This window comes from Gobio gobio, assembly GCF_949357685.1.
Source record: "Gobio gobio genome assembly, chromosome: 16".
NCBI classification, from domain to species: Eukaryota; Metazoa; Chordata; class Actinopteri; order Cypriniformes; family Gobionidae; genus Gobio; species Gobio gobio.
Genome location: NC_137109.1, coordinates 28,430,201 through 28,451,743, shown reverse-complemented (window position 1 = coordinate 28,451,743; position 21,543 = coordinate 28,430,201). Strand labels below are relative to the sequence as shown.

The 21,543-nt window shown below is 39.0% G+C and overlaps 1 protein-coding gene across 3 annotated transcripts in view; it reads left to right on the top strand.

The window, feature by feature from the left end:
- mtnr1ab (melatonin receptor 1A b) overlaps positions 1 to 14,601 on the top strand; it is a 32,888-nt gene extending 18,287 nt beyond the window's left edge. Inside the window, exons 2-3 of one of the 3 annotated variants that reach the window (XR_013818128.1) lie at positions 10,875 to 12,175; positions 12,961 to 13,466. Coding sequence is in view for 2 of the 3 variants with exons in the window: in XM_079838418.1 (XP_079694544.1) it covers positions 5,719 to 5,791; positions 10,875 to 11,743 (942 nt within the window). In the remaining variant the exon portion in view is untranslated. Of the gene's footprint in view, positions 1 to 5,623; positions 5,792 to 10,874 lie in introns of all 3 variants that reach the window. The other 2 variants (XM_079838418.1, XM_079838417.1) reach the window with 2 other exon arrangements.
- Positions 14,602 to 21,543: the final 6,942 nt, after the last annotated feature.

Here is a 21,543-nt window from a genome sequence, read left to right as displayed (position 1 = left end):
TGCGACACAGCGAATCGATAATGAAATTCGTTGCCAACTCTTTTAATAATCGATTTTTATCGATTCGTTGTTGCAGCCCTAATTGCGTTTTTAACATTGCCCAGCAACATTGCTCAAAAAAGTCGCCCCATGTATCATCACCTTCAGTCGCATTATACTGGACTATAACGGCAGCTTCACACCGCACGCACAAGCAGTGCGTTGGCAGAAGCAGTGCATATGGAGAGCGGGAGCCGCGCGCTGTGCATTCACACTGGCAGCGTTTGTCTCGCGCAGCTGAGCCTCTCCCGGCAGAGCGTTGTTCAAGCACTCATCTGTGGACTCGTTCCTCCAGCTCTGGCCATCTTGCTTTCAGTCCGCGATTAGCTTTCTTTGTTTTCTTCATTAAAGTTAAGTAACCTCTGCTTTTCGCCAGTCCCTCACAAGTTTCTCACTCACTCCAAACTTTCTTTCTGCTGCTCGATTACCGTTTACGGCTGCATATTTTATTACCTGCAGTTTGTAATTTGCAGAATAGGATTTTCTTTTTGGGGGGCATTTTGTTCGTGTTCAGTCTTTCTTTCTTCAAGTTAATATTTCAGTTCGTTTTTCCAGTTTTCAGTTGTTTTCAGTTAATTTTTTCAGGGATAGGGTACAGGAGCAGCATAGATCGCCCTCTCGCGGCTGTAGACGTAAATGTTTTCTCTTGTCAGTCAGTATGAATTAATTTTGATATATAAGTTGCACCTGACTATAAGTCGCAGGACCAGCCAAACTATGAAAAAAAGTGTGAATTATAGTCCGGAGAATACGATACGTGCATTTAATTTGTATTATTGTTACGTGTAGATTAAAATTTCTGTTCAGTCTAATCTTTTGCTTTTAACTACGGGTGAATCTCCAGTTGTCACTGATGATGTCATTTGGACCTTTCTGGATTACAATCCGCCAACAAAATGATAAATTGAATTATTCCATCTGCTGTTAGAAAAGGCTATAAATGATCCTCCACTCGCAGCATCCTCACATGCAATAGCCTACTAGCTGGACTCCTCCTTTATTTATACCAGGGGTGGCGAACCCCAGTCCTGAAGAGCCACAGTCCTGCAGAGTTTTTCTTTAACCCTAATCAAACACACCTGAACAAGTTAATCAAGGTCTGAAGGGTTACTAGGAAGCTACAGGCAGGTGAGTTTTATCAGGGTTGGAGCTGAACTCTGCCGGACTGAGGCTTTCCTGGACCGGAGTTCGCCACCCCTGATTTATACAGACGTGACGTATTGACACAAAGACATGCTCGAATTTCCCGTGGAAATCCATCATACCACTCTAATTATAACACATTATTACAAGCTTACCGTTGTGAATGGGGCTAAGGCAAGGAGATAGTTTTGAACACTGGCTGGTTATGTACTTGCCCAAAAATTTATTTTGGATCATTTTTAACCAAAAAAAGTTATGGACTGCAGCTTTAAGTAAATGTAATGATTAAATGTATACAAATGTATATTTGATTGTGCTAAAGTGGAATTATTGCAAGTATACTTTAGGTACACTTTAAATATCTTGCATTTAAAGACATATTATACATTGATATTATACAGAGATCATACTATACTTACTAATAGTGATATTAAAACACATTTTAGGCTTATAAAGAAGTACTCCAAATAAAGTTTAATTATAATATTTATATCAGTAAGTCTCAAACAATATGTCATATTATGTTAATGGATTTGTAGTATACTTAGTATGAAATAAATGTATTTTAAATACATTTTGGTATAGATTTGTTGGTAACGCTTTAGATTACAGCCCGGAAAGTACTGCGTAAGTAAACTGAATTTACAGTGTAACTTTCTGTAATTATAGTGTAACTATAAATTAAGTATGTGTAGGTATAAGGAAACAATATGTAATATTTGGGCAATAAATGCGTAACTACCAGGAAAATTAACAAAATATTTATACTGTAAATATTTTTAATTAAGGAGTAATAATCTGTGTAGTTACAGGGTAAGTGGTGCTTTTTATTCCATAGTTACTGGGTAAGTGTGAATCTGTGGGCTGTAAATTAAATTAATGGTGCTTGTTATTTTCTTGTTTCATGTAGTTACAGGGTAAGTGCAATAAAAACACGTACACAATCTGATATCACTCAGAAACCTTTATTTGAAAAACAACAATACATTTTGTTTCTTTTGCTTGGCTACTCCTGTTCCTCTTCATCTTTTTCATTATTTCCACTGATGGATCTTAAGAAGAAATCCCATGTCTTTTGCTATTCTGTATTAATATTTATTTAAAGAATTAGGTGGCCTTAACTACTATGTACTTACATCCAAAAATGTGTTCATATTGTATTGCTAAACACTTTTGCTGATATTGAGATGGGATACGGGTAAAGTTAGAGACAGGTGTGGTGGTATGGGCAAGTTTAAGGGTAGGGTTAGGTGTAAGGGAAGGGTCAGCGCTGTAATTATAAATGTAACTACAGAAATTAACTACAGATGTAATTACATGCAGGTATTTTTAAAATGTAAGTACAATGTAAAAACATATATGTATACAATAAGTGCATTGTATCAAATGATTAATTTAAATGTTAGTACAGTAGTTAAGGCCACCTAATATAAAGTAAGAAAAAAGGACACTCAGAAATGCTCTCATTATTTACTAATATTTTCACTTTCGAACAACTGTGCGTGCATGAGTAAAGAGCAACGTGAGGCTTCAAGCTTTCATGACATTCTCAAGCATATTGTTTGTTTGTCATTGCTTTTATCATAATGTTATTGTTTGTATACTGTCATTAGCATTAATAAAAAATAAATAAAAAGAAAACATATCCATGTAAGTTAAGTCAAGTATGCACTTAACCCTCTCATGCACTCACTGATGACTGTTAGTCAGAAGGGATAGTCTACAGTTTAAAAAGTTTTGAATATTGGTATTTTTCTTACAAACACTTATTGTTTCACTTCAGAAGACATTGTAAAAACATTAATAAATTGGTTTAATAAATCATAAATTGTTGTGGCAGATAATTTAGCTTGTTTTAAGCAAAAACTCCCTTCATTTTGATTTTTTCCCCCAGAAAATTTTTCTTATCTAGTAAATGAATCTTGATTTAAGAATTTTAAATATTTGGACTGGAAACAAGAAAAAATACTAAATAAGAAGAGCATTTTTTTGCAGTGTAGTCAAATCTTTTGATCATTTAAAATACAATAGGCCTTTGTTGACTACATTCTAAATAAATTACAAAAAATATATTTCCTTTGTGCTGTTGCTCCCTCTCAGTCACATACCTGAAGCTTATTCATTATGCAGGTCATTATGCGGTCATTATGTTACTCAAGTGTGATACCCAGCATTATTCATGATCTTTCACGCCTCCTCACATACGGCCTTTGTTAAGAAAAATGTCTTAAAAAATTTAAATTAATATATTGTTTTATGTGAATGAGTAGGCTCAATGATTCTCGCATCAGTTTGAAGCAAAAACTCTAGGCAACAACACCCATTAGTCAAAAGTCTTGTGGACACATGTCTATTGTGTGTTTTGAGGCCTTAATTTTCAAAAACCACGCATTAACATTATTCTCTCAAAAGCCCAGTTTGTGCTGAATACAGTGTAATTACACTTTTGCCATTAATATGTTTATAAGCAACTGAAAAAAGCACAAATGTCAGAGTATTTCAAAACTTCTAAAGGGCCCCAAAAGAGCTCAGACTTCTAGGGGTTAATCCACTGGGGTCATATGGATTACTGTAGTTATTGCTGTATGTGCTGTTTGATGCTTCAACTTTTAATAACCCAAATGAGTTTTCATTAGCAGAGATTATTTATTTTTCTGCGTTCATCTGAAGAAAGAAAGTCGTATACATCTGGGATGGCATGAGGGTAAAAGACCAGTAAATGATGAGGACATTTCTGGGTGTACTGTATTTCTACCAGGAAGACTCGGGAGACCAGATAAAGTATGATAACACCATTAGTTTATTAACAGACCAGCAAGTATTAAATTAGAGGTTCTTTGGCGTAGGCCCCGTCCGTAGCGCTCGTCACGAGGGTAACGGACTCTGCATTTCCTGTCTGAAGATGAAGGCTGGGGAGCAGCCGACCCCCGGGAGGTATAGACAGGGACCGACCTGGTGGTGGTGGGGAGGATGGAGGCAATGCTGGCGTCAGCATCTGTGAACTCAGACATGTGTTAATTACCGATCTTTTATACTCTGAGAATTATGACTTGATTGGATAGGTCTGAATGTGATAAGTGACGTAACATTGAATCTTCCTGCCAGAACTTGCGCATAAGCTTCATTTTCTTTTCATACATAATACAGAATAGCTAGAAACATGGGATTCCTTCTTAAGATTCATCTGTGGCAAGAACGAAAAAGAAGAGGAACAAGAGGAGGATGAAGCCAAGCAAGATAAATCAACAATAAGTGTTGTAAATCTGTTTTGAAAGTTGTTTTCAAATAAAGGTGATATAAGATTGTGCATGTTTTTATTGTACTTACCCCGCAACTACATGAAACATAACAAACACCACTTTAATTTACAGCCCCAGATTCACACTTACCCTGTAACTACCCCTTAATTAAAAGATACTTTTGTTAATTTGTTAATTTTCCTGGTAGTTACCCCTTTATTCCCCAAATATTACATGTTGTTCCCTTATACCTTACTTTCCGAAAGTTACGCTGTAAATTTGTTTTACTTACGCAGTACTTTCCGGGCTGTAATCTAAAGCGTTACCGTTTTTTTCCACTAGAGAAGAAAGCTTAGTTTTGAAAACAAATACAAATCATTGTCCTTTGTAATGAGTGCTGAATTATTCTTTTAGTTATGAATAAAGATAAAGTGCAAATGCACATCAATGCTTTTGTCTTTTGCTGTATTTGACTCTTGATAAATCAAGGCCACAGTATTCAAATTAATATTATGCTTGTGTATATACATTATATAGTATGCAGTGCAACAAATTGGCAAGCCAAGGGTATGCATTCTATTATGTTATTAAAATTATTATATTAATATTTATATTTGTATACTGTATGCATACCCTTGGCGTGCCAATTTGCTGCACTACAAACTTAAATTTGTCTCCTGACCATCTACACTATGAATTTTTCTCATGTTTATTTAATGTAGTTTATTTGGTGCTTTATAAGAAACGCCACTGTCACTGATGGTCTCTACCTTAAAAGAAGAATGAATGTGTATCTGCAGACTTCCAGTTTCTGACAGACCGTTACATTCACAGTGCATGGTGTCACAGACACCTAAAGAACTTGTCTGCAATTCCTGAAACATCCTGAATACTAAATTATTTCCCGAAACCATGAGATTTCAGCTCCTTTTTGTTTGTGTTCCCATCTTAGCACTGTTCCATCTCAAATTACGTCAAACATTTGAATGCGCACGAGGTTGTGCCTTAATAATATATAGTCTTTGCATTTGGGCTATTAATGTTTTATTGAGGAGTTAACACATAACAAGTGCATAATATATTAATATAATCTGATTATTTGAAATGTGACATTTGATGTCCAGTTCTTCACTGAATAAACAAACCCTGACATCTGTATTTGAGTTCACAGAAGTGTTGAATCCCTTGTTTTGCATTCACAGGATTCTGAATCACCTGAACTGCAAATGTCATGTGACAACGCTGACTGACTGATGTCTCCACATGAACACTTCACTAGTGACTAACCTGAGCTGTGATGTCAAAGGCAGCAGATGAGAACAATATAAATCCACTTCACTCTTTTAAGAGCCCAACAAAAACAAATCATGGTCTGGAAAAAGAGTTAAATACTGAATACTGAATGGCTGCTTTTGAACGGCTGTCATTGGAGAAAGATGCTTCTTAGATCTAGATAGTGTAGTTACAGCATCTACCAGCTGCGTCTAACGGGGCTTAAATTCATTTCATCTCAATGACACTGTGTTGATAGTGAACATGTTCTACAACATTTCCTGCTGAACAAGTTGCGCGTAACCATTTAGTCTTCATTACCATCTCCAACTACTATAAATACATTAACCTCTGCATCCTGTAGCCTGTCCAGCTCAGAGGAAATATCTGTTTACATGTAAACAAGAGTAAACGAGTAAGATACACTGTGGTTAAAAAAAAAGACACAAATCATCTAATTTACACAGTAAATACACAGTAAAATACTCTTTTTTTCAGTGTTTTATTGAGCAAAGCTAAAGAGTTATTCATCAGACAGTGATCACGCTGTGCTGCATGTGTTTTTTTTTTTTTATAGCACAGTTGAATGACCTACTGTCTTGGCATAATTTTGCAGTACCCAGTCCTTTTTATTTATCTCATCACACAACTCATACTGCAAGCTCACGACTCTGCTAATAAAATATACAGTAATTTATTTTGCCATGCTACTGTAGATTCAGCAGCGGGGAAATAGCGGTGCATGAAACACTGCAGGTAGTCAATGAAAAATTTTGTAATTATCTCTTTGCACTCTGCATGGGAACTTTTGCACTCTTATTTAACACAAGACAGTGAGTGAATTTGTGCTTTCAAGCTAAAAGGGGTTGCTCACAGACAACAGTCAGATGGAAGTCATTTGAGTCAGGCTACTGGCTCATTCAATTTAAATGCATTTTCTCATCTTGCTTTCTCTGCTCTTTGATTGCTTTGCATCTATTTTTGTTATGTGCTTAATCAAATATTATGAACTTGTTTGCTTTAACTAAGAAAGTACTTGCTTTTATATACTACCATTTAAAAATGTGGGGTTTGTGAGATTTTTAATGTTTTTGAAGGAAGTCTCTTATGCTCACCAAGGCAGGAAAACATAGTAAAAACAGTAATATTATTACAATTTAAAAGACTTGTTTTAACATTTTAAAATGTAATTTATCCCTGTGATGGCATATCTAAATTTTCAGCATCATAGCTCCAGTCTTCAGTGTCAAATGATCCATCAGAAATCATTCTAATATGCTCAACAAACATGTATAATTATTATCTATGAAAACAGTTTTACTGCTTTAAAGGGTTAGTTCACCCAAAAATTAAAATTCTGTCATTAATTACTCACCCTCATGTCGTTCCAAATCCAAATCCTTCGTTCATCTTCGGAGCACAAATACATTTTTGATGAAATCTGAGAGCTCTCTGACTCCTCCATAGACAGCAATTTAATTAACACTGTGGTTCAACCTTAGTTTTATGAAGTGTGTGGAGAATACTTTTTGTGTGCAAAAAACAAACAAAAATAACGACTTTATTCAACAATTTTTTTCACATCAGTGTCAGTCTCCTGCGCTGTTGACGTAGTAAATACAATACATCGCTTCCAAGTTGCATCAGAGCTACACCAGCACGCCGGCTTACCATTGGCCGAAGGTGTTCACGTGAGCACCACGACGCATGCTTGTGATGCTGACACAGGAGCTGACAGCATCGGAGACTGACACAGACATGGAGAAATTGTTGAATAAAGTCATTATTTTTGTTAGTTTTTTGCACACAAAAACTATTCTCATCGCTCCATAAAATTAAGGTTGAACACACTGGAGTCACATGGACTATTGTAACAATGTTTTTAATACCTTTCTGGGCCTTGAAAGTGTTAATTAAACTGCTGTCTATGGAGGGGTCAGAGAGCTCTCGGATTTCATCAAAAATATCTTAATTTGTGTTCAGAAAATGAATGAAGGTCTTACGGGTTGGGAACGACATGAGGGTGAGTATTTAAGGACAGAATGTATGACCTTTAATATCTTAAAGGAAACCATGATACACTTTTTCAGCAATCTTTTATGAAAAGAACAGTATAAATGTCTTTTTTTTTTTAAATGTCGTTGTCAGGGTGCAGTGGTGTGGAAGAAGAGAAGTTGATGCATGTATCTAATCGCATGCTGCATTTATTAAAGCAAACCAAAAACACAGGAACACAGGAATCCAATACAAAAATAACCGTTTTACAGTTTACTGTCAATCTCAAACTTAGGATATAGTAAGAAAAGAACCGACAAAGGAATATTGATGAAAGGGCTATAAACAAAAACGAGGACCTAAACTAGAAGCAGGTGAGACTACGCCATAACTAAGAAAACAAACTCAAACACAGGAAGTTATTGAGTGAAGTGAAGTGAAGCAATGCATATGTAATATGGACTAAAAGTCTTTAAGCACAAACTAAGCATTACAACTGTCGCTTTTAATCAATTTAATGTGCCCTTCCTGAAATATAATTTAGAGAAATAAAGAAAAAAGATCATACTGACCCCATGGTAGCATATGTTCCTGATTGAAAATGTTCAATTCAAGAACCCTTGAATTTTGCTTACTTTCATGTAGCTCAAACAGTCAAGAGTGGTGATGCAAGAACTGTTCAAATGTAAGCTGCTTTGCCAAGAATCTGCCAAATGCATGAAGGTAAATGTAATCAATAAATCTCGCGAGCTAATTTAATCATATAGTGCACAGCGGAAAGGAGGTAGAAAGCAGCCACATAAACAGTTGGATGTATAAGAGTTAACTGAGTGAGAAATTCTCTTTGCACTCTTCTGGCTCTCAAAGGATCCTATGAATCTGGCCGTGAATTTCTCTCACTGTATGTGAGGTGGTGTGGAAGAATCATAACCAAAGGTTTGCCCTGCAGCATAGATGCCATTAGTGGCACAAACAAACTCTCCAGGGAGAAGTGACGTGCTTGTAAAGGCTTTTACTCTACAGTCTCAGAGTGTTTGCCTCTTAATGTGGAATGGCTCGGCATTCAGATACACATGGATCAGTGCTGCATTTATATTTTTTGCACATTTTTTATCATTTTTTCTCAGACAAGATCACATGATGATTATTTTCAATTTTGCATTTTGTTGTGTCAGTCCAAACAAATTAGAACTTGTCATCCAAATATTATGACTATTAATGACACCATGTTGACGGTTTGACGTGCTTACAGACAAAAATTCAGATTTCAGCTAACAACTAGCATGCCATCTCACTATGACATGGTGAAGCATGACTATACACACACTGTAATTAAACAGCTCATTTTCCATTGACACTGACAACAGATCAGATACTTAGCAACATTTGTAAAACAGAACACTTGTCTCCTTCCAGCTGTAATCATATAAAGCATCCAGAATTCTTGGTTGCAGTTGTGCACTCAAAATAATGACGTCTCGCATGAAGTCTACAACTGAGATGACTTCTGCCGGAAGATTTGTGGTCCATGCTACAGGGCCCCTGCTGGGCTTTCAAGATCTCGCTTCATATTTCCCCTCCCTCTGCTAGTTGTCCTCAGTTCAAATAAAATTTCAGGAACACAACAGTTGAAAATAGAGAAGCCGTTGAGACGTCACAGAAATGTTCTGGAACGGTCTTCTGCACTGATGATTCCTCTTAACATTGGGTTCAATTTCCTAAATCATGAATGTGTTTATTTGGCAATCCTTCAGGCCAAGATTTGCACAGAATGTTCTCACAAGCATATGAGATAAAAATGCCAATATTCGAGTGCTGTGTTCCACATCTGAACTCGAAGTCCTTTTAGTTTGATTGATTTACAATCAGAGTATTTAGCCTTTTCTTTTTAAATGAGCCACAAGGAAAACAGTATTGAATGAAAATAGAAAATACACTTCTAGACAGTTTAAAATGTGTTATTCCCTATGTATAACAAGCTTCGGACCCACTTTATATTAGGTGGCCTTAACTACTATGTACTAACATTTAAATTAATCATTTGATACAATGCACTTATTGCGTACATACATGTTTTTACATTGGACTTACATGTGAAAAATTACCTGCAATCTGTAGTTCATTTCTGTAGTTCATTTCTGTAGTTACATTTATAATTACAGCGCTGATCCTTCCCTTACACCTAACCCTACCCTTAAACTTGCCCATACCACCACACCTGTCCTTAACATTACCCGTATCCCACCTCAATATCAGCAATAGTGTTTTGTAATACAATATGAACATAATAAGTACATTGTACTTGTTGTTTGATGTAAGTACATAGTAATTAAGGCCATCTAATACAAAGTGGGACCCAAGCTTCTTGTTGTGCCATTAAATGAATAGTTGCCTGATTCTCTTTCTTTCTTGCTTGCTTTCTTTCTTTCTTCCTTCCTTCCGGGACAAAAAAAACAAAACAAAAGTCTCTATACGCAGAAGAAACAAGTCTCATATTAATTGCTGAAAACAACAAAAAAGTACCTAAAAACGTAAGAAAGAAAGTTTTGAACGTAAGGAAGTTATTTTGAAGAAAATGATTTTATAAATTAATTATAAAGATGCGTACACTCAAGTGTATTCAAGGTGTTCTTGGCGTAATTAGAGTCAGTGAATCATACTAAGTTCAAGTGGTATAAATGTTTGTAATTATGTATGAAGCCTACATACCTGACATGAATAAAGGACAAACATCTGAAAATTGAATATTTAAAACCAGCTAGTGTCAGCTCTTCTAACATGGGGCCCAAAAGTTCTAAGAGGTATTCATTTGAGAGCTAAGTGTCATGTGACAATAACAGATGCAACCCAAATCCTTTTAATAGTGAAAGCAGCTGACGGACTTAGGAAAGATATGATTTAATTACATGCAATAAAGGTCATGCTGCAAAAGTATACTGGCATCCTTCCTGAAAAGCGCCTAAACTTTGTTTTTGAAAGTCGTCATACAGAGATGGCGAGCACATGGCAGTCATATGAAACCTCTTTATTTCCTCTCGCTACAATATTGTTTTTTACCCTCATGTCATTCAATAACCGAATAAATTGCATTTTGAAAATTGTAATAAACTGTTTTGCTTGGAAGTTTTCCCCAGTTTTACAATGTCGCTTTGTGCCTGTAATTGCATTTATCTCATTGTTTTGCAGGGAACATATTTGTGGTGAGCTTGGCAGTAGCTGACCTGGTTGTAGCAGTCTATCCTTATCCTCTCGTGCTGGTCTCCATTTTCCACAATGGATGGAACTTGGGATTTGTCGACTGCCAGATCAGTGGATTCCTGATGGGACTGAGCGTGATTGGATCTATATTTAACATAACCGGCATTGCCATCAATCGCTACTGCTATATCTGTCACAGCCTCAAGTATGACAAGATATACAGTGACAAGAACTCTCTTTTTTACGTCCTTCTCATCTGGATACTGACCGTGGTCGCTATAGTGCCAAACTTTTACGTAGGCTCCCTGCAGTACGACCCCAGGGTCTACTCATGTACGTTTGCTCAGTCGGCCAGCTCAGCGTATACCATCGCTGTGGTGTTCTTCCATTTTATTCTTCCAATCATGATTGTGTCATACTGCTACCTGCGGATCTGGATCTTGGTGATTCAGGTGAGGAGACGTGTCAAACCCGAGTTTCGGCCCAAACTCACGCCGCACGACATAAGGAACTTCGTCACCATGTTTGTGGTGTTTGTTCTTTTTGCCGTCTGCTGGGCCCCTCTCAATTTCATCGGCTTGGCGGTCGCCATTGACCCAGGGCGGGTCGCGCCTCTCATCCCGGAGTGGTTTTTTGTATCCAGTTACTTTATGGCCTATTTCAACAGCTGCCTTAATGCCATAGTCTACGGACTGCTGAACCAGAACTTCAGAAGAGAGTACAAAAAAATTATTATCTCACTCTGCACTGCGAGGATGTTCTTCCCAGAGAGTTCAAATGATGCTGCAGACCGGGTCAAAAGCAAGCCATCCCCTTTAATGACAAACAACAACCGAGTCAAAGTAGATTCGGTATGAAAAGGACACAAAAACCAAATAAGCATTTCAGCTGCATAAATAGTTACAACTATTTATAACCGATATTTATAACCTGATTACAGGAGTCTGTATTTTTTGTACCTGTTGTTTTTTCAAGAGGGTGCATTGCAAATATCTTGCTTTTTCTCAGTGTTTACTAGATCATAATGTTAGGCTTTTTTATATACAGCAGGTACATCTTTTTTTTTTCCAGGACATTATACAATTATTTCTACAAACCAATGCACTGTCATACATGGAAAAACATGGTGCCAAGTGAGCAGATGAATAGCCCTTAAAGCTGTTAAGTGCTCAACAATGTAATTTTATGATCTTTATCATATTGTTTTTTTTAGGTTTAGGTATTTTCTAATGGTCTTTAGAGGCTGTCAGCAGCACATGCCAAATAATGCATTTGCAAAATAATATTTTGTACTTTGTTTATTTTACTTAAAGCTGCAGTCCGTAACTTTTTTTGGTTAAAAATTATCCAAAATCAATTTCGAGCAAGTACACAACAAACCAGTGTTCAAAACGATCTCCTTACCTTAGCCCCATTAACAACGGTAAGCTTGTAATAATGTGTTATAATTAGAGTGGTATGGTGGATACATGGAGCATGTTCTTCAGCGGATCATTTAAAGCCTTTTCTCACAGCAGCTGTAATAATTAAATGTATAATTTTGTTGGCGGATTGTAATCCAGAAAGGTCCAAATGACATCATCAGTGACAATTGGAGATTCACCCGTAGTCAAAGCAAAAGATTAGACTGAACAGAAACTGAAATCTACAGGTAACGCTAATAAACACTAAATACACGTAGTCACGCAATGCTAATGCTGTTAACATTAACAATTTGAGAACAAAGTATAATAATAATAATTTGATGTGATATGAGCGATCATTAGATTTAATCACCATTGGTAGCGCGATTTATGTTGTGGTCCCAAAAGTGGTAGACATGTTACTTATTTGTTCAGATTAAATTTTCCGGTGAAAATTCTTATTTAGGTCATACTCCAAGACGTAGAATCTGTGATTCTGAAGTACAGTATCCACACCGGTGCAGTGACAATCACTGACAGCCAGCCAGCCAGCCGCACATACTCCTCAAAACGTTAGATTAATCGGCGTACAGATGATAACTCTGCAAATAACTGCAATTGCAGGTTTCAAACAGAGATGGCGACACAGAGGCAAAACTTACGGACTGCAGCTTTAAGTATAGGCTAGTTCTTAATAGCCTTGGTTTTAAATGGTCAGATAGCCAGTGCAGGACAAATAATGTGTTAAACAGTATTTGTCCCATATTTGAAAGGAAAGTCTTTCAGTTCCTATATGACAGATTTAAGCTTGTATAACATGCATATCTAATGAAGTGTGAACAAAATGGTTAATTAATTATTTTTTATTTTAGACATTCATGTGGCAAAACAGCATCTTATTCATCTGTTACAGCTCTTATGATTTATTTATTCAACAGATTGCATTGATATACTACTGGATGGAGTGCATTTAATGACAACCAATATAAGTCTAATCTTAAAAAACTTATCCATATTTTAGATCAAGTTCAATATACTATTGTAAACCATTTTTATGATGTGAAATCAATGGCAGATGTTCAACACAGTACCTTACTTTCTTGTTTACAACATAAAAAGCAACAAAATGGAACATATTTGCTTGTCCTTGAATTTTCAATGTTAATAAACTGAGATGAAAACAAGATGTATGCTTGCTTAAAAGCTATAGAAGAAGAGAAATGGCTAAACTTTTCCATTCTTTTTTACTATTATTGTTTTTTTAATGTTGATTGAGACTTGGAGGTTCATTAAAAGCAACATTAAACAGCTTTAGGGAGGTAGCGACGCTACTAACTTACATTTTTCAGTAGCGTGACAGTAGCTCAGCTGCTTTAAAAGTCAACATTTAATCAAAAATAAATCCTATTTACAATTTCATTGCATGTTTATGGTTTTCGTGAACAATTGGTGCACATTCTTTTTTATATTTTTTGGCATTTCTGCATTTATTAGACAATGAAGCAATGGGAGAGGAGAGAAGGAAACATGACCCGGAAATGACCTCAAGTCATGACTCAAACTCATGTTACCCACAATGCAACTGCACCACAGGCTTAAACACTGCCCACAAGGCTATACGGTTCCAGTGGTGGGGAAAATCTTGTTTGTTTTCATTTCTTTTGCAACAATTTTCCTTTTCAGCTGATGCCATGCAGGCCACACAGGGTTTTGGATAATAGCTGTTCCGTTTTATTGGTTGGATTTATTGTAATCTGTCTAAGCTTAATGTTGTGACTCTAATCAAGATGCTCATTGTTTTGCACCAGATAGATAAGTACAAAAAGAAACATACCATCGGATAATTATGAATTTAAAAAGATACCAAACCGCTTCAATGTGGATACTTTTTGTTTAAAACTTGTGTTGCTAACGTCTCGGTTAATGTGGTAACCCTTGTTCCCTGAAGGAATGCATTGGGGTCACACTTAATTGGGAGCCCAATCACCTTGAGTAGTAACAAAACAGGCCAATGGACATTGGCAAGTGAAATTTACATGGCAAGCCCCTCCTCCGGACATACAGGTATACAAGCTTACCGGCAACTCACTCATTCAGATTTGTGTTGAGGAGTCGAGATGGGGGTTCTGGGATCCCGGGGTCCTGGATTTCAGCATTTCTTTTTGTATCATACTCATATCATCATTTCCACCTTTGTTATCCTGGTGTGTTCATGTTAATTTCTTATTCATGTAAATTTGTATGTATTATTTCTTTTCAATTTTCATATTGTAGATCGTACAGAGTTAAGAGTTAAAAAAGACTTAAGAGTGGTGCTGTGTTTTTGTGTATTGAAGCTGCCATGACAATGTAATTTCCTGTAAAGGATCAATAAAGTATAAACAAACAAACAAACAGGTGGCAGGTAGGACGTAACGTTGCAGTTCCCTCCTTCGGGGAACGACGGTTACAACAGTAACCGAGATGTTCCCTATCAGTCAGTCACATTCGACGTTATGTCCAATGACTGACACATTGGGGTCCCTATAGAAAGCGCCACAACTGCTGACCCTTCCCAGCACCCCCTGTAAGTTGGACAAACCTCTGTACCTGGTGGGACGAAAGGAAAGAGCTTTCCAAGGGGAAAGTTGATAGCTGCTGTTCCTTTCTGTTTTACCCTATGCAGGCAGGACTGGTTGGATAACACTGGAGAAGCGTGCAGAGTCCAGATGGAAAGGGACATATGTGGAAAATACTTCCAAAATACAGCAGCGCAAGGACTGAGTCTGTCTCCTCCGGGGAAGTGCTTGCATGTTTGCCACCTGGTCCCGGAAAGGAGTGGTGGGAACTTTGAGCACATATCCAAGCCGGGGACTTGTGAAAGTCAGCTGGCCCAAATTCCAGGCATGTTTCATTGTCCAAAAATGACTGCAGGTATCCCACCCTCTTGATAGACATGAGCACAGTGAGAAGCACTATGTTAAGAGACAGGATCTTTAGCTCGACTGACTGTAGCAGCTCAAAGGGTGCTCTCTGCAGGGCTGTAAGAACTACAGAGAGATCCCAATAGAGGATGAGGCATGGCTGAGGAGGATTAAGTCTCCTGGCATCTCTCAGGAAACTGATGATCAGGTTGTGCTTTCCCAAAGACCTACTGTCTACTGCATTGTGATGTGTTGCAATAGCAGCAACATACACTTTCAAGGTGGAAGGAGACAGCCTTCACTCCATCCTTTCCTGCAGGAAGGAAAGCACAGAGCTGATCAAGCATTACATTGGTACATAGAGAGAAGAACACCAATCAATGAACAGACATAAGCTCGCCTAGTAGAGGGGCCTCTGGCTTGAGTGATAGTGCCTATCACTGCCGGTGGTAGGCCAATTAAGTCTGGCACGTCCCGTTCAGAAGCCACACATGGAGGATGCAGAGATTTGTATATGGGTGCCATATGGTGCTCCGTCCCTGAGAAAGCAGGTCTTTCATCAGGGGCTGTCAAGGAGGGGTTGTGGTGAGGCGCTTCAGGTCCAAAATCCAGATCTGGGTGGGCCAGTAGAGTGCATCAAATACGGCTCCTTTTCCTCCCTGACCTTGCACAGTGTTTGTTCGAGTTGGCTCGAGTTGGCAACATATTTGCGTAGGCTGTGTGCCAGTGGATCCGTGCAGAGGGTCTAACTGTGTGTCTCCAAATCGACTCCAGATCAGCTGGACCAGCTGGGGTAGAGACTCCATTCTCCCAGGAGCATGAGCTGTTGTGAGAGCGCGTTGGCTGCACGATTGAGCTCACTCAGAATGTAAATGGCACGGAGCGTCAGAGTCCCTGCTGACCTCAGAGCAGGAGATGGTGGGTGAGTTGTGACATAAGACCACCCTGGTAGTTGATATATGCCACGTCACAGCGTTGTCTGTCCGAACCAAAACGTGCTTGTTTTGCAGCAATGGTCGAAACCGGTGCAGAGCCAGCAGTACTGCTAGCAACTCAAGGCAGTTGATATGCCACTGCCATCAAGGTCTTGTCCAGGAGATGCACCGTCATGTTGACCAAGTCCAACTCCATAGAAAAGAAACACTCTGCACAGGGGAGAGTTTGCTCTTTTCCCAGTTGACCCAAAGCCCCAGATGGCTGAGGTGCCTGAACACCAGGTCCCTGTGTTCGCACAACAAATCTCGAGAGCGAGCTAGAATGCGCCAGTCGTCGAGATAGTAAAGAATGTAAAACGGCCACTCCCCTTTGTGGGACAAGGGCAGCCTCTGTGACATTCGTGAAGACAGGGACACCCCGAATGGGAGGACCTTGTACTGGCATACCCGGACCCTCAAAAGCAAACCATAGGAACGGTCTGTGTCGAGGCAAGCAGGGGCAAAAAAGTGAGGCCAGCAGGGGGTTCTCACCCTGTGGTCTGTGTGGGTCCTAACGTCCCAGTATAGTGATAGGGACACTATACTGTCAATAAGCACCGTCCTTCGGATGAGACATTAAACCGAGGTCCTGACTGTCTGTGGTCATTAAAAATCCCAGGATGTCCATCTGAAAAAGAGTAGGGGTGTAACCCCGGCATCCTGGACAAATTTGCCCATTGGCCTCTGTCCATCATGGCCTCCTTATAATCCCCATAAAATGATTGGCTATATCACTCTGTCTCCTCTCCACCAATAAGCTGGAGTGTGGTGGGTGTTCTGGCACAATATGGCTGCCGTCGCATGGAGAGGAGACAGAGTGATGAAGCCAATCAGTATTTGGGGATGATTAGGAGGCCATGATGGACAGAGGCAAAGTCCTTGACAGTGTCGGCGAAGAGGCCAGCCTGGTTCTTGCATCAACACCCGCTCAAATTGCCCCTTTGGTGACTCTTGGCTGCCCCACCATTGGTGAAAACACACCTTTCTCCAACTGAAGAAGCGCCTCCCAGTCAATGTGAAGGCAAAATGGCTGAGAGCCGTGATACAACTGCTCGGCTCCAAAGCATAAAGCTGAATGAGTGAGTTGCTGGTAAGCTTATACTGTATACCTGTATGTCCAGGGGAGTGGCTTACCATGCAAATCTCACTTGACAATTGACCCATTGTGTTATCCGCTAAAAGGTGATGGGGCTCCCAAGTAAGACTCCAATGCGTCACTCATTCGACGTAACGTCGAACAGGACTGACTGATAGGGAACTACATTTTGCTTCACTCTTCAATCTCGAGTTGTTCTAAACCTGTGAATTTCTTTCTTCTGCTGAACACACAAGAAGATATTTTGAAGAATGTGGGAAACCAAACAGTTTATGGTACCCATACCAGGCCACATTCTTGAAAATATCTTCTGTGTTTAGCAGAAGAAAGAAAAACATACAAGTTTGGAACAACTTGACTATGAGTAAATGATGACAGAATTTACATTTTGGAGGATTTTACTCAAACTATCCCTTTTAAGTATCCTACTTATATTTTATTAAAACCTTGAGAAGCTAAAGATTCAGTGGCTTGTAAAATAAAATTATGATCGCATGATTTTGCCATCATGCTAATGGATAATGAAGATGTTCAAATATTACATATTTTAACTAAACACTATTTCAGTATTATTTTAACATATCCCAGTCCCAGGAATAATAAAACCTTAGTGTTTTTGCTGGACACCCTCCATAGAGACAGAACATCCATTCATTTCCCACTGGTCTTATACACACTGATATGCATCCTGTTTGCTGCTATTCAAGCTTTCAAATTTCAGCACATCACATAATGAGCTTTGACAACATTTGTTTTTCTACCCTAGAAACACTTATCATGCACAGCCACATACATGAGCCTATCACATTGTGATTCATCCAGCTCTTCCAATGCATATTTTGAGCAGAATCACACAATGCTATTTCAGAGCAAACCGGAGACTGTTTGCATTGACCTGCTTACGAGCCCACGGATTGTTATTTCTGGACATTCTGCGAAAAGTGCCTTTAAAACGGTTAAAGCTTAAGTAATTACGCATGTCTCTGCATGAGCATGACGAGGGATCAGGCAGCCTTTGAGAACCCCCACCCCCTCATTTCCCGGGCGTCTCTTCCCCTACCCTTCATCTTAATGAACTTGAACAGATTAAATATGATCTTAAAGGATGAGCCATAGACTAGCCACCCCCACCTACTAAGAATATATATATTTATTTTTTGGATTACATTATGATGACATATTTGAATCTCAGGCTGGTTCTCAGAGGAGGGATTCAAGAAGTGATGAGACTATCCCCACCTCCAAACGCAAATGAAAAGAAGCGTGATTAAATCATTTTCACAATACACCGGCAATATAAAGGAACCACTACTGGGGAAATACAATTGATAGTAATTTTCACAGCACATCATGCCAAAAAGGATATGTGAGGTGTCATACAGTGAGTTTATTAGATGCAGAATTAAATAAATCTTTCTGCTTAGTCAGGAATGCTTCATGTGGTTTAATTGAAGTAAAAATATTATTTAATATGGTTGAATCAACTTGATTTCTTTAGGTCAAGGATCAAGGATTGCCTGGTTAGTATAATGCACTAAGCCTCTGCTGGTAGATGCTGGTAACTACACACTTAACTGGTTCTCAAAAAGAATCTTTTCCAATTAAATAGTTGTTTTTAGAAAAGAAAAGAAAAAACAATCAATCGTTTCGCTAGATAAGACCTTATTCCTCGTCTGGGATCGTGCAGAGCCTCTGAAGCCCTTCGAAACTGGATTGATTTTGATCTTCAACATTTTAGTTGCCATTGAAGTCTATGTGGAGAAAAATCCTGGAATGTTTTCCTCAAAAAAATAATTTATTTTCGACTGAAGAAAGAAAGACACGAACACCTTGGATGAGATGGGGGTGAGTAAAATACTGTGAAAAAGTGAACTAATCCTTTAAAATCTACAAATGAAAATAACTTCAATGTGTTTTGGATGTTTTCTTTCCACTAGTTTGAAAAAATAAATATTATGGAAGAAAAATTGCCCAAAATTGCCCAGTACATGGAAAAAACAGCCCAAGATAGTTACTAATGAGGGTATTGGAATTGTTCACGTTTTGTGGTTCCATCAGCCAATCACTGTTGTCGCTGAATTTCGACAGCTTCAGAATGATTAGTCACATATGTAGCTGAGGTAATTGGCTCAAAAACTTCTGCAGTCCCATGAACAAAGATTTTATATAATACCTCCTTGTACAGGTCAATTAAGGGTTCCTCAATATAGCAACGACACTATTCAACCTTTTAACCCTTAGATACAAACCTTGGGTCTTTAGAACCCCCCTCTTTAGAAATGAACCCCCCCCCCATCCCTCCCTACTATTTTTCCCAAAATAACCACTAGATAAAATCAATATGCATTTTTGTTGTTGCTATGGACTACGTTGACCAGAGTGATGTAGAAGTTTTGACTGCAAAGCTTACACTGGTGACGTACCTGAGAGAAAACGGATTTCACGGATTTTCACAAATTGATATAATTTTAACAGTAAGAAAAAAAAGTGTTTTAAAGCAGTTATATATGATATGAGAATAGCAAGTCCTGTACTTAAGGATTACATGCAATTTAAGGAAAATATAATTATCTTTTCAGAATTACATCTTTTTTTTTTCAAACAGTCTAAACCAGGGGTCTCCAAACTCGGTCCTGGAGGGCCACTGTCCTGCAGAGTTTAGCTCCAACCCCCAATTAAACACACCTGAACCAGTTGGTGTTTTACTAGGGCCTTTTGAGACACTGATTAGCTGGTTCAGGTGTGTTTATTTGGGGTTGGAGCTAAACTCTGCCGGACAGTGGCCCTTCAGGACCGAGTTTGGAGACCCCTGGTCTAAACGCATAGTAAAACACCCCCAGTTGGGGTAAAATGCCCCAATGGAGGCATTGCTTCCCATCATAATTACTGGAGTTACCATGTTCTGAACATCACATTCTTTGTTTTTCCATCAAATGTAGTCTAACTAGGTTGGATAAAAATATTTGGACTTTATATTTAAAAATGACCCCAAATTAGCATCAGCTAGCTAGTTAGCCAGCCAGTTAGCATCAGCTAACAATATTTTTAAAAAGGTTGATTTTCAGTATGGTTCATTAATAAATGTTCCTATTTATTTTGGTAAGCTAAAACATGCTTGTACTCTGTTTTGCTGTAAACATAAAGCAAATTGCTTCGTCAGGCTGGGGGCATTTTACCCCACCCTGGGGGGCATGTTGTAACCCTTAAACACCCCCTTGGTATGCATTATATTTAAAAAAATATTTAATTAAAAATCTAATAACATGAAAACTCTGGATAGGTTTCATACTTGGTTTATAATTTATGTCATTATCACTGAAAACTAGGATAACTATTCTAGACACATTTAACTTTTGTTTCACAGAAAAGTTACACAGTCCTTAAAGGGGGCGTTTTCCCCCACTCTACCCTAATTGATTGATAATCTTTAATGCAATTCACATTTATTCCACAAGTTACCGCAGGCAGAAAACGTCTCCGGTTACGTATGTAACCTAGGTTCCCTGAGAACAGGGAACGAGACGCTGCGTCAGCTTGACGCTACGGGGAACGCCTCCAGCGTGACAGGTGTCTGAGCTACAATCGAATCACATCAGTCCTACTGACCGGCGACAGCCGATGATGTCATCAGGGTGCGACCAGGAAGTATATAAGGGCGCCTCTGCCAACATGACACCGCCCTTCGTCTTCAGGGACTGTCCGGCAGGCAAACCCTGAGGCATGGCAAAGCGACGCAGCGTCTCGTTCCCTGTTCTCAGGGAACCTAGGTTACATACGTAACCGGAGACGTTCCCTTTCGAAAGGGAACTCGCGCTGCGTCAGCTTGACGCTACGGGGAACGAAATACCAACACCGCCATGCCGAGGGGAGTGCATGCCTACTGGCAGTGACCATTGTCAGAACAAACAAATTCAACTGAAATGCCTGAACCACTCCCCCTCTGGTCACATAAGGCTGTCAGTGACAGCATTCCCTACGGTCATAGCCCAAGCTATAAGCCCGAGTAGGAAGCTTCGAACACTTAGAGAAGTTCTACCCAGGCCGCTCAAAGGCCCGGATCCAACCCATTCGAAAGAAGGGGGCTCCTTTAAGGGAATGTGGCTAGGGGGCCCTAGGGCGCCCCAGCCAGCCACTACCGCCACCAAGGAGGCCTAGCTTGGTGCCTTTTTCAACGGGCACTTCAGCCGGGCCATCCCTGTCTGTTCGATAACAGAGCCTCTGGACACTCGCCTCCTGAAGAGGCATCCAGTCCCAGGGACTGCAGAATGGCAGTGGCCTCCT